General features: G+C 37.0%; 1 protein-coding gene across 2 annotated transcripts; it reads left to right on the top strand.

The window, feature by feature from the left end:
• Positions 1 to 7: 7 nt before the first annotated feature.
• On the top strand, positions 8 to 11,676 carry LOC105388228 (transmembrane protein 64). 2 transcript variants are annotated; one of them, XM_011559106.3, is made up of 4 exons: positions 8 to 721; positions 5,865 to 6,020; positions 10,741 to 10,825; positions 11,490 to 11,676. In XM_011559106.3, the coding sequence occupies exons 1-4, from the start codon at positions 182 to 184 to the stop codon at positions 11,525 to 11,527; spliced, it is 819 nt and encodes a 272-aa protein (XP_011557408.3). In that variant the 5' UTR covers positions 8 to 181; the 3' UTR covers positions 11,528 to 11,676. The 2 variants fall into 2 exon arrangements, with proteins under 2 accessions (XP_011557408.3, XP_011557407.3); XM_011559105.3 differs by having other exon boundaries at positions 10,741 to 11,676.
• Positions 11,677 to 13,507: the final 1,831 nt, after the last annotated feature.

The raw sequence follows: 13,507 nt of genomic DNA on the forward strand, positions 1-13,507 counted from the left end.
TGGCAACACCAAACTCGTCAGTCAAAAATTTTGAACGAGAAGGAGGCTGTGCGCGAAGTGAATTTAAAACAAAATTAATAAACATACGCTAAAATTACAATAACAGTCACAAAAATAATGTTCTAAATTCACCTTTTGCATGGTGAAACAGTGTTGTTTTTATTTTACCTAAACCAACATCATGGAGTTGGTGGACGTGGAAGAATGTCAGCCTGACCCGACCGCCACCGCGAGAAAGAAAGGTTTATGGGCTAAAATTAACAATAAGACCACCTACAGCTATTTATTTAACATCGTAATATCGATACTATTGCTCACATGTTTAATTTTAGTGTTGTACTTCTTCAAGGAGTACCTAAAAACAATTTTATATTGGGTGGACAACCAAGACCCTTGGATTGTGTTTTTATTGTTTATGGGGTTGTTTTTAGTGGTTAGTTTCCCAGTGACGATTGGTTATTTAGTGTTAATAATTACTAGTGGTTATTTGTTCGGAATCTTGAAGGGTTTTGGGACAGTGCTAGTGAGTGCGAATTTCGGCGTTGCTGTGGCGCATTTCACGCTGAAAGCGTTGAGGAAATACCTGCCTCTGGACACTCTACTGAAGAATGAGACTGCCAGGGCCCTGCTCAAGGTGATCTCCGGGCCGCAAGCCTTCAAAATTGTGTTCTTTGCCCGGCTCACTCCAATACCCTTTGGCCTGCAGAATACAATATTTGCTGTAAGTATCAAATTATTTTCTAACCATAGTTACCCATGTTTCATTTTCCGTGTTTTAATTATAGAAACAGCTTCCTACATTGTAAAAAATTGTATCTTGTTAGCTTTATAGCAATACACTTTTGTACCACAACAGTTATTCCATGACTGTTAAATTAAGATTTATTTATAATGGTGATTTATAATGATCAATGAACATCTAGATTATGTTATCTTCTCAGAAAAAGACAACTAGGTATATTGTTTATGATAGGTTCTTTACAATATTGATTACAATAGTATAATCAATACAGTATATCAATAATTACCAATAAAATATTTTAAAAGCAACTGATTTCAAACTCATATTGGTTGGATGACTGATGTGGTAACTAAATCTCAATTTATAAGTAAAAATACTTATAAATATTATCCATTCATTAAGCTCCAATAATAATTTAGAATGGCCTGAGTAAATCCTGTACTAATTTATAAACCTATTTATTTGTAAATATTTATGCTTAATTAAGGATAATATATAAATGTGTTGGTATTGGCTGAAATAAATGATGAAACTAAGCCATCAATACTTAAACATCCCTTTTAAGTTTGGTTAATATATAAAAATGTATTAAGTACTAATTGCTTTTTCTTTGTAACAACGAAAGTACCAAATTACCTACTGTTTGTGAAAACTTTACTGGCCTATGTACTATTCATTTGATACGTAACAATATGTACTAAGCATGCATGCTATTTGTTTTCCAAGAAATAAATAAAATAAAAAATCCCTTAGTACGTTAAATATCTGATGTAGGTGTGGGATCATACTTTGGTAACTGACAGATCTGAAGAACAGTATCTCATACTCATATTTGAAGAGAGCTAAATGCCCTTTCTCAAAACTATACATTTGTTTATGAAATATTGTTATTGGAAAGAAAGAAGGAAAATATCACACTGTAACTACACTATGGTGACAAGTAGAAACTCCATTGTTCATGGCTGGCTATCTGGGACAATGCTTATTATGACTCACTTTCACATCTTCAGTAGGTATTTCTGTACCCTACTTTTTTCACCTACCTGTAAACATCTAGATTTATGTAGGTAGCCTGACGGTAGCAAGAAATGATAAGTAGTATAAGTACCTAGATGGATCTTGGCTGTAGTGTAAGGTGTTAGGTATTGTGTACACTTGTACAGTATACATACCTATAACATACACTGTTGTATTTATAACCAAGTTTGCATTTTCCTACCATTTTAAGGAAGAAGGCTTCTCCCAATCCGAGTTTTCGCAATATTCTTTGGAAAATCTTTACAATTCAAAGGGAAAGGGTAGGTAAATCCTCACCCTTTTCATACGAGTTTTCACCTTAAAAAACGCGATCGAGAAACTCCATAAAAAATTTAGCAGGAAATCCTTATCTACCTACGGGTACCTACGTTTCAGAACGCTAACGTGTTTGCTTTTAAAAACTCGCGTGTTAACGCGTTGACGCCACAAGTGCTTGCTACAAGGCTGGGGCGATACAGATCTTAACTGCTGGAGTGTTAGCCTAATGAAAATAACGATCTCTGCCTGGATAGTAAACGCTAGCCGACACCCTGCGGATTTTAATTGTAGTAGTTGAGCCACGGGTGGTATAGTACCGGGTTTTTACTACCGGCTAGTTATAGGCTGAAATGCTATTGACACGCAGATGTGCTTTGACTCGCCGAGCCAAGGCAATTTTTGTTGTTCCTTGCTTTACTCGTAAAAATATAGTTAGTACCTACCTACAGAACTTTAGGTCCCACAAGAGCCTTAAAAACAATCAGTAGGTACAAATAATCACTAATTTTATAAAATAAAAGCCTCATTCAAATCTGTCCATTTGTTTGGTCCTTACTTTCAACCTTTTTACTATAACACACGCAAGCAGAATGTATTGTAGATGTAGATACCTGCCTGCTTATTTAATACAGCCAATTGAGTCTATCATTCTGTTGATACAGATTATTATCGGGGCTGCCCCCGCACTGGAAATAGCTCATCGTAGTATAAACAAACACGGTTCACGACTTGTGATACCAGTACATAACCACCCAAATTTGCACCGAGATGTTTATATTATGTGTTAAAATTGATGTTATAAATTTGATAACTCCAGTTTTCGCGAAAATTCTTAGGATATTGCGAAAGCACGGATAATTTTCAAGCTAAAGATAGGTGCGAACACGAAGAAAGCGAGTTAGGTGCACATAATATTCGTCAAAACCAAAGCCGTCAGTTTACTTTAGCGCATGCTGGTGCATAGTAATAATCACCATTGATCATCGAAAATTCGATTTATCAATAATCCTACGACAATGTATTATATGTACATCCACAGCCACAGCATAACACGTCTTGTAGTTTAAGTTTGTCTCTTTTGTAGATCAATTTAGGAACTAATAAAGGCTAAATTGCTCCGATACCGAGTGTGTTACCTTATCGTTAGGTACGAAGTCCTTCGTGAGATCGTCAGCAATCAAAGTTCAGTTTATTGCAACGAACAAGTCACGATTTGCAATAGTCCTTGAATGAAAATTCACGACTTCGATATCTTTCATTTCTGATTATATTTTGACATGCTTTTCTACTGTAACTGCAAACTATAGCTGTAAAGATTTACATAAAGTATTCTAGGTGCAATACAGTATACTTCATTTGAATAGTAGAATAATGTTAGAGAACATTTGAAAGAGCAACCCCAGTCCGCGTTGTTCTATGTGAAAGAGTGATAGTCAAAGTTATACCGGCTTGTAAAATATTGCACATATCTGAAGCTGTATTATATCATAGTGGCTGTGCCATACAGCATAATGTTTCATAGTAAAACCGCATTCGCCTTTACATACCACTGGAACTCCAGACCAACCAGAATGCTATCAAAGTAGCTTCTACTTGGCCTGTAAAAAAACATTCAGGGCACGGAAGAAGATTAAAAATAAACAAAAAAAAGGTCTAGAATTCTGCTAAGAACTTGTTTCGTGTCACACGGCACAAAATGTACCCTACACGTTAAAACAAAGCACGATCTCAAATCCCAGCCAACCACGGCTTAGCTGGCTACTTGTGGCTAATAAAGAAAGCTAAAAATATAGCTGTTTAATATTCATTAGCCTATAAAAGTCTTGATAAAAGGGGTTGCGAGGTCAGCAAAAAAACTTGTATGTTTAGGTATTACCTACTATGTATTGTAGCGTCGTAGAATGTATCATAACTACATACATACCTGTATACCTATTCTAATAGGATTTAATTACAACTAAGCTGTACTGTTTTTATCTATTTAGAGGTTTAAAGAAAACGTTCGTTTCTATGTACGCAATCATCCTTGTATACTTGGAGACACTGTTGTAGGAAAAACCTATGTAGGCACCGAATTTTCCTGCTTACGACTTCGTCTGTATATAAAACAGTAAAAGTTTTATTACGGAAACAGTGACGACTGTTTTGACCTTACAAAAGATTATAAATAAACCAGTATTTATTCGTGGGTGTACCAAATACATCATAAATACCCCGTGTTAGTGCTGGGCATGTACTTGTACATGTACTTACGTATACTATGCATAGACGTCTTACTTCGGGTACCTAGTTATGGATCTAGTATCTACTCTGGTTATGGTACCAACTTTGAATTGGCTAGGTCTAGGCTGGTCTTATTCAGTTAGATGCGAAATAAGAAGTTTTTTTTCCGCTAAATTTAAGGCCATATTCGGAACCCGTGAGTCCTGATTATAGATAGATAGAATAGATAGAATATTCTTTATTTGTACACACACACACATAAAAGAAACTTACATAACTTAAATACTATAAACTATGTACAAAAATGGCGGTCTTATCGCTTAAAGCGATTTTTTCAAGACAACCTTAGGGTGGAAGGATATTTTGATTCAAGATGGGTCAAGTGTACTAAAGAATAATAAAGGAAAAATTAAAATAATTATTTAGTTATATATAAGTCCCTACAAACTAACATAGGTCTCAGCCGGAATTCAAATTTGGACTCCATGTACTACACAATGACAAGAATCGTTTTACACACTCTTGTCTATTACAAAGGTGTGCCAGTTATTACCTAAAGTAGACAGCTCTTATAATAACTCACCACTCAAATTAAAAGCTCGTTACAACTATTACTACGAATGATAACCGTATTTTTTTCCTAACACTCGTCGTTATGCCTTTGTGATAAGATGATAGCGCGATAAACCCGATACCGATATCTATAGCACGAACGATAAAAGCTGTATAGTTCCAGAAAATAGGTTTTTTATCAAAATGTTGCCACTTGATGTCAGCTATATCTAGATTTAGCTGTAGCGAAAACCAGTATGAGGACACTTAGCTAAATTAATAAATGTTTTTATGTGTTACTAAGCTGCCTCTTATTATACCTATAGCAGTAGCACTGTCTAATTTGTCTATTAGTGATGAATTGATGATCTATGCTATGGGAAGGGTAATGTAAGTGCTTAAGTTTTCTCTGATTATGCGAACCTATCCCTGCCTAGGAATCCGTTATCCACTATAGCTTTCAAAAAAAGTAGTTTCGAAGAAAAATAAACCAGTTCCAGTTATACCTCAAATACGGCAGTTGGAGCTGGTTAGGTGCAACCTTCACATTTTCTTCTCCACCACTAAAGCCCAGTTTCCCTGCCAGGGTACATAAGTAAAGCTCAATTTTCCGCCAAGAAATACTGAATTGCATCGAATCCGTTGAAGCTGCCACCCATAATCTTAACTTCCTCACCACTAAAGTCCAATGCCCCGCTAGTGTAACATTGAGATGCATCGCATACAGCCATTGGAGTTGTCACCTTCTTCCTCACCACTAAAGCCCAGTATCCCGCCAGTTTAACTGGGACACTGTGATGCATCGAATACAGTCGTTGGAGCTGTTAAAAACTACGTCGTGAGGGTCAAACAATTTGGCTCGTGTCACCCAAAAACACACCTTCTTCCACACCACTAAAGCTTTGTAGTACTATTGTTGTTTTCTTTTTGCACACCTTATAATAAAATTTTCTTGCACTTCCTGTGGGTTGACTGGTAGAACCTTTGTACACTTATGTTTATATTTGTGCAATAAAGTATTAAATAAATAAATAAACCCCTCGTCCCCCAGGTGAGTGACGTCCGCGGCTGCGGCTACCACCTGGCGACGTGCCTCGGGCTGATGCCGGCGCAGCTCATCAACGTGTACCTCGGCTCCACGCTGCGCTCCATGCACGACGTGCTACACGAGTCGCACGCCACGGGCTACGTCGTGTTCGCGCTGCAGGTTTGTTGCTTCATGTCTTCAGCTAATGGAGTGAACAGAGGAGCCTTCCCATGAGATGTATTTCTTACTAGGGCGTGCACTTTCCGAAAACCGGTTAACCGGACAATATTTCACGGTTTTTCATAACCGGTTTTGAGAGTTCAAAACCGGAAACCGAAAACCGGGTTTTCACCGGTTTTGATCGTATTTTTATATACTTTTTACATACATTAGAAGTTGAACCCATAAACTCTAAAAATAAAAGAATTTGTATATCGGTTGGCACACTGATGGACACTAGATTAATGGTGAAACTCATAAAAAATCACTAAAATATTGTATGGAAATTGAGTGACGATTTTCTGGTGCACATGCCTAGGCGCAGTAAAGCAAACACGACGTCAGTGACCGATGTGTGCGTGTGAGTTCACACTTTTCGCTGTATGAAAACTTATTGCTGTGTGTGTTTGGTCAAAGTCTCGTTTCGCCGAAAATCGTGTGGCATAAATCTCGTTTAGTAAAAAGTTATTTCGCCTTATATTGTTTAGCCTAATAATGGTATGGTCAAATCTTGAATAGTCTAATAATGCTATGACATAGGTAATATAAAGTAATAATATTCGGGCTTTAACTTGGATGGGGCATCTTAGCGCAACTGGTGCCTTGTATTGTTTCCTTGTATGTAGGAAACGCTACGCTCCGCTGCGCTGCGCTCCGCTTTGCTTTTGACGATAATGTGCACCTAACACGCTCCTCCTCGCTTTGCTCGTCGTCGCACCTATCTTTAGGTTTAGATCCCATGGCGTTTAATGGCGTTTGTAATAATTATAATGGTCATTAACTTTCGATATTTCGATTTCGATAATTCAATATCGTGAATTTCGGTATGTAGAAGAAAAATACCACATTTTGTATATTTACAACTTAATATAATATTTATTAAGATAATATTAGGAAAAACAAGATTACACCTATACGAATAATTTGAGCAAACGAGACATACGCGTTTCAAGATTATGCCAAAAGAGTTTTAGACGAAACGAGTCTTATGCCACGTAAGACTTGGCAAAGTGATGATTCGTCCAAAAAAGTTTAGACCTTACGAGTTATGCGAAACGGGTTTTGGGCAATAAAGATTAGGCGAGATGAGGGGAACCCAACAGGGCTGCATTGACCGTTGTTGAAAATATAATTAGGCCAAGTGCGGGGACTGCATTCGACGTTATGGACTTTTTTCATGAAGTGTTGAGGACGTCAAATCAATGCAATGCAATGCAGTCGTGTCCATCAATGAGTTAGGCTTTCTTTCGTTGCGTTGATATGAACAAATCTGTAATACATCAAAAAAACATTCATCATCTCACTGCTACTATAGAGTGGTCGTAAGAATCAGACGATAAATGTTTTTTTTTTCAAAATCTGCCTGTATGTTTAAAATATACAATTATTGATGATAACAGAACGATATAAAAACACCATTAAGGTGCCACATTTTTTGTAGATGTGATAACAGTAAGTACTATGATAATTCTTATTTAACTTTTTTTCCTTTTCACTAAATTATTAATTTGTCATATGGTTGATTAAAAACAGGTAAGTATATCATAAAAAATGTTTTATTCGTATGTTTTGTGGATATCTCTATCTAAGAATATGGGTTCCTTGTTTAATTAGTACTGTATGACAAAAAATATATAAGTAATATCAAAACCGGTGAAAAACCGGTTACCCGGTTTTGAGGCTGAAAACCGAAATTTCAAAACCGGTTTTGAAAACCTTCCGGTTTTGCACGCCCTATTTCTTACTAGCTGTTGCCGCGAGCTCCGCTTCGCTTTAACAAGTTTTCCCGTGGGAATTCTTCAATAAAGGGTGGCCTATGTGTTAATCCAGGGTGTCAGCTAAACACCATACCAAATTTCATTAAAATCGTTTCAGCGGTTTTGACGTGAAGAAGTAACAAACATACATACATACATACATACTCACATAAATACATACTCACAAACTTTATAGTATTAAGTAGGATATGACTATATGACATAGGTACGTTCGGCCAACCATTCCTTCATTGGAAGGAGACCCGTGCCCCAGCAGTGTGGACGTGATGGGTCGTGATGATGACACCCTGGGCAGTCAGCAACAGACGCTAAACTGACTTGCTAATCCTTACACCATAGGGGCCAACCTCAGATGATTGCAGACCCATAAACCTAGTACGTAGTAACCAATCAAAAGAGTGTTTAAAGCATTATAGAATCCTTTAATGTTTTCATAGCTTATTGTTCCTCTCCATAAATTACCAGTCGTATGTCTATGATATAAGATCGTAGTCACCCAGAGTGTTCCAGCACACTCGTACGTAAGTGTACTTAACAGTTTAACGACAGAACTCGGTCATAGTCATAAGACTGTTACATAAAGTGACGAATGAGCCTCGACCCAGACCTATGAGTTAACTCTTGACTCCTTGACCTTGACTCTCCTCAAATAACGGAATAACTAGTTTTAAACTAATTGACGCGTGTCGTGTAATTATTGTTACAATTATTCCGTAATTTCCGTCGGCTCAGCGCACACAGCCTGTGATCATCAAGGTTGTTAAGTGATTAACGTACGCGTGAAAAACTAAGTCGTTAAAATCTTATCACATGACCACTTGGTAAATACGGGTTTGCTAAAGCCTAAGACAAGCTATGGGATGATCTTCTCTAACTTTTTCACACTAACGTATCCTTTTTAACTTCCCATTAATATCTATTTCTTCAAAATCATTTCAGCCGCTTTCATCAGTCCATTAGATTTTAAAACATTATATGTTAATGATATGTGTTTACTGAACCGCTTGTCTAGATTTGTTGGCATGGAATATTACCTAACGTTGTAATATAGTGTCTAAACTCAAGTCATTTTTAATTCAGTGCGGATCTAGTACAGACCTTTCCTCAAGGGAAGTAGCAGGTCACCTTGCCAGTGCATAACTTATATACCTAGTGCCACAACTTGAGCAAAGTTATATTAATAACACACACACACACACACACACTCACGCCTTGTACTACTGTACTCCCTTGCGGGGTAGGCAGAGGTGCATTGCTGCACCCACTTTTCGCCAGTGTTATGTTTAGTCCCAATGTAATAGGGGGCGAGCCTATTGCCATTTTACGGGCACATCCAAGACCCGAGAACAAATATCTGTGTTTATACAAATATCTGCCCCAGCCGGGAATCGAACCCGGGACCTTCGGCTCAGTAGTCAGGGTCACTAACCACTACGCCATTTGGCCGTCTAAAGTTATATTAATAGCGGCGGCTATACTCTGGTATGATACTTTTATACACTACTCAGCCTGATTAAAAGACTATTTCTGTTTGAACAACTTTTATAACATGGCGGGCTATCAGTTTTTATATGCTGTGCTTGTTATGTGTGCAGTATAAACGTGGTTTCTTTGCGTTTGTTATCTATTTGCTTTTCCCGTTTGTCTCTGACTGACGTTCTAGCGATAACGGTCTTGGACTAGACTGAAAGACAATTTGTATTGTGGAGTTCTTTGTATTTGTATGATAATGAGAGGGCAAAATCCTGTTCTTCGAATTCTGCTAACTGAATTAAATTCGCTGAAATACGAAACATGTACTATGTACTCGCTTTGATGGTGGAACCGTGCACTTCGTAAATTGAATTTCATTTCAAAATTTGATTCTAGGAAAATATTAACTATTTATTTTTGCACTGCACGAAGGGAAAATGATTTCCAGTTATCTAGTAGATGCCTAGTGCCTAGACGACTACGCTCGCCATCGAAACACAAAAACCGAGTAGGTACTCATTACTTTTGTATTATTCCGTGGTAGTTAAAGTGGTTCTGCATAATTCATTATTTATGCTTATTGTTACTTTATGTTAAATCTTACAAAATGCGTGAGCTTGAAAGAGTTTCAGACTTCAGTAAGTAATTGTGTGTGCATACGACATTCCTCGACTCATTTATACAGCTATTTGGCCCCGTTTAGTAACTCAATTTGTAGGAGGTCATTCTTGAATTGTGAGGTGACTGGACACGGATACACGAGACATATAACTATGGACGATGCGAAATAACTTAAAATATTAATACATAATATTTAGTTACCTTTCCTTATTTGATACTGCTAATTGTGCTAATAACTTTCTAGTAGGTAGTACATAGGTATCTAGTCTCCGAAATTATAGCTACAGTCATTCATAATTTTAATTACATACAAAGCGACCATTTATGCATTTTTGAAACTGTGCCAATCTTTACTAACGAAAACAAAAGCCATTACAGAACGTACTATACTTATAACACGTTGGTATATATTTACGTATCCACTTTTATCGTGAACCAATTAACTTGTTTGTTTACTTACTTTAGTTTCTGTTAATAATTCAAATAAAAAGTTTTTTGAACTTGAACTTGATCGATAAAATTTATCCTTTTAAATGTCAGGACAGTAGCATGTTTGCAAACAATGATTTGTTAGATTACGGCTTTTTCATTACGCTCCGTGGTGGATGGTATAGTATATGAATGACCTGACTGACTTTTATGTATTAGCGTGGAGGAGGATCAGGAAATCAGCCTTCCTTAAAGCATCCTCTCCGTAATTTTAATAACTCATTTAGTCCTCATTTATATCGCCTTGTTTCCGTCAAACTGCCTCATTCACCAACAACAATCCCATCACAACAACTCACACCTCCCATTTCTCCTTACAGATCCTGATCGGCATAACCCTCATGGTGTGGGTGGTCCAGAAAGCGCGCAAGGAACTAACCCTCGCCATCATGCAAGCGGAGCTAGGTAGGGAGACGATATCCTCCTCAAGCGACTCGTCTGTCAGCTAGCCCTCGCCGCGACAGTCCACCGACGTGGACAGTGTCTCGTCGCCGAGCTAGTGCGCCGCCGGGGTGGAGATGTGGTCGACGATACTCGCGCGGCCGCCGCTTCACCCGCTAGCGCTGGAGTCCTGCGTGTGAGAGGGAGATGGCTAGTGGTACTCAGGATCGTGTTTACTAGCTGGAGTCCTACGTGTGAGAAAGAGATGGCTAGTACTCAGACAGGAAAGTGTACACTGTGCCGGTCGCATTGGAGTCCTGTGAGAAAGAGGTCGCTAGTGATTGTCAGGATAACGATGTATTCAGTGCTGGAGTACCTATGGTTACAGAGAGTGTGACGTCACATGCACGGGTTGTTATAGCCAATGGTGTTGTAGTGTTGTACTCGCAAGCGCAGGTATATTAGTCGTTGCGCGAAATGCTCAGAATAATGTAGTAAGATTCGAATCTAGTGTAAAGCTGGAAGGATCTGGCTGCAGATGTGATATGAACTAGTTTAATCTAATTTTTACGTGTCCGTGACACATTGAAGAGCTGCCAACTGACCGAGCTGTGATGTGGCTCGCTAGGGGGTCAATTCTGCTAATTGTGTTTGTTGCACGTTAAAAACGTCGTTGTCGTTGTTGCAGACTTGAATCGCGGGTACCCGACCTCTTACACGCTGTGAAAATGCAAGAGCGGTGAAGATTATCATAAGTAGGTACTTAGTACAATTGAAATTGTATCTCAAAACGAAAATTCCTTATAAACTTAAGTATCAAGTATTAGTATTATAGGATAATATTTTTTATACTTAATATATTTATTGCTTCCAGATACCTAAAGTTTTTTAATTTTGGACTTCCGTGATAAAGCTCTAAAATCCCTACGAGACGTTCTGTGCAAAAACCGTTAGCAAAATTGACCAGTAGAAAAGTTAAATAGGAACCAAACCTTAGCGAAAAATCTTTTTCTGGTGTTCAAAATCCGATGTGTTGTATTATTTATGGAGGAAAATTTATAGCTGTGATTCGCGTGTGCTGTGGGTGTAAAAATTGATTCGATTCGGTTATTTTAAGCGTTTGTACCTACTCGCGCTGTCACCTTGGTGAATGCGATGTTTGTCATTTTGATTCTTATTGCATACAGTTTATATACCGTAGACTTAACAACACTGTAGGAAATCGATCGAACCGGCGTTAGTTTGTTCCAATATGCCAAGCGATTAATTGTTATTAATTAGCAGTCAATTGATAGGTAACTGTTTGAAATGTTTGTTTAATAAACATTCGTCGTGAAGTCCGTAGAGGGGAAGATAATGTGAGGCCTTTCACTGTAAGTAATTACGTTTGTACAACTTCTTAATAATTGAGTTTGATTGATGGAGTAAAGTTTGACGAATGATCGACGGATTAATTAATTTCAAAGTAGAATTGGACATGATAAGTCGGTACTAGGTCTTTTAAAATATAATTGAAATTGTAATTTGTTTTTTTTCTGTAGGTACCTACTTGTGCCACTTTTCCCGAATAAGTTACGCTTATTGTAAATTTGATTATTGAACCAATATTTTGATGTTATTTGGTACGTTGTGTCTAATGTCCGCATCTTTATCTAGGTACATTTATTTTGTATTATCAAACGGATCTTTAGTCTTAAATACATATAACATACCACAACACCCACAACACAGCGCACATGTGTTCACAAGAAGTGATCTAGAAAAATAAAGAGCCGTATATTGCGAATAATTTTAAATGTTGTCATTCTTAATGTATTAAATGGTGATGAAATAAATGATTGGCTATCATGCTTGTTACAAGGCCAATGATTTTTCTAAGGATTTCGAGAGCGCATCCCTTTTTTATTCATTATAATTTTTTAGGCATTCAAAGGTCACTGATGTACCAAAATGTAAGTTTAGACACATTAATAGAATTAATTATTACGAAATGTGCAATATAATTCATAAGAATTAACTTAAGGTGACAAAAACTGTTCAGCAATTGTTAAGAAATAGTTTATGACCCAAACGGAATAGCTGAAGCCTAGTTTAAATTGCAAAGTCACAAATTATAACAATTTCGGGTACTTTAGGTATGTACATCTACAGAGAATTCATCATCATCACTCGGCTAAGATTCCCCAATATCATCATCAACCAACAGTCCCTATTATCATAAGCTTCTCTCAATCAAATCAAATCTAATATCTACTGGGAAAAAAATAGTGGTACGAGTCACTATTTGCAGCAATAAATACAATACATATGTATGATAATTATTAATTTGTGGCTACCAGAATAAAAGCATCAATGGAATTGGTATAAGTTTAGCTTTACAATAAGTATATGAAGTGTAGCTTTATAATATACGATGATGATTAACATTTATTACCTATGTTCGAATTATATGGAATAGATTAGTAAGCTAGCGTACAGAATAAGTGTGAGTTTCACCTTTTTGTTATATTTAGGTAAGTATATTTATAAATAAGATATACTTATTTATGTAATTTGTAACTAAATTGTGTTGTTTTGTTATTTAGTTCATAGGTACATTCGTATTCAAATTATGTATTTAAGTAATATTTATAATATTTTAACGGCTTAAATTATCGATATGTACCCTTCGATCATTACAATGCAAATTAGCAACGCTAGCTTGGC

This window comes from Plutella xylostella, chromosome 29 (assembly GCF_932276165.1).
Source record: "Plutella xylostella chromosome 29, ilPluXylo3.1, whole genome shotgun sequence".
Lineage (NCBI taxonomy): Eukaryota > Metazoa > Arthropoda > Insecta > Lepidoptera > Plutellidae > Plutella > Plutella xylostella.

Excerpts from the sequence above, each read along its gene's own strand:
- LOC105388228 (XM_011559105.3), top strand. The coding sequence starts at position 182 with ATGGAGTTGGTGGACGTGGAAGAATGTCAGCCTGACCCGACCGCCACC. Across the intron at positions 722-5,864 it reads TGCAGAATACAATATTTGCT|GTGAGTGACGTCCGCGGCTG; the intron begins GTAAGTATCAAA and ends CTCGTCCCCCAG. Across the intron at positions 6,021-10,740 it reads ACGTCGTGTTCGCGCTGCAG|ATCCTGATCGGCATAACCCT; the intron begins GTTTGTTGCTTC and ends TTCTCCTTACAG.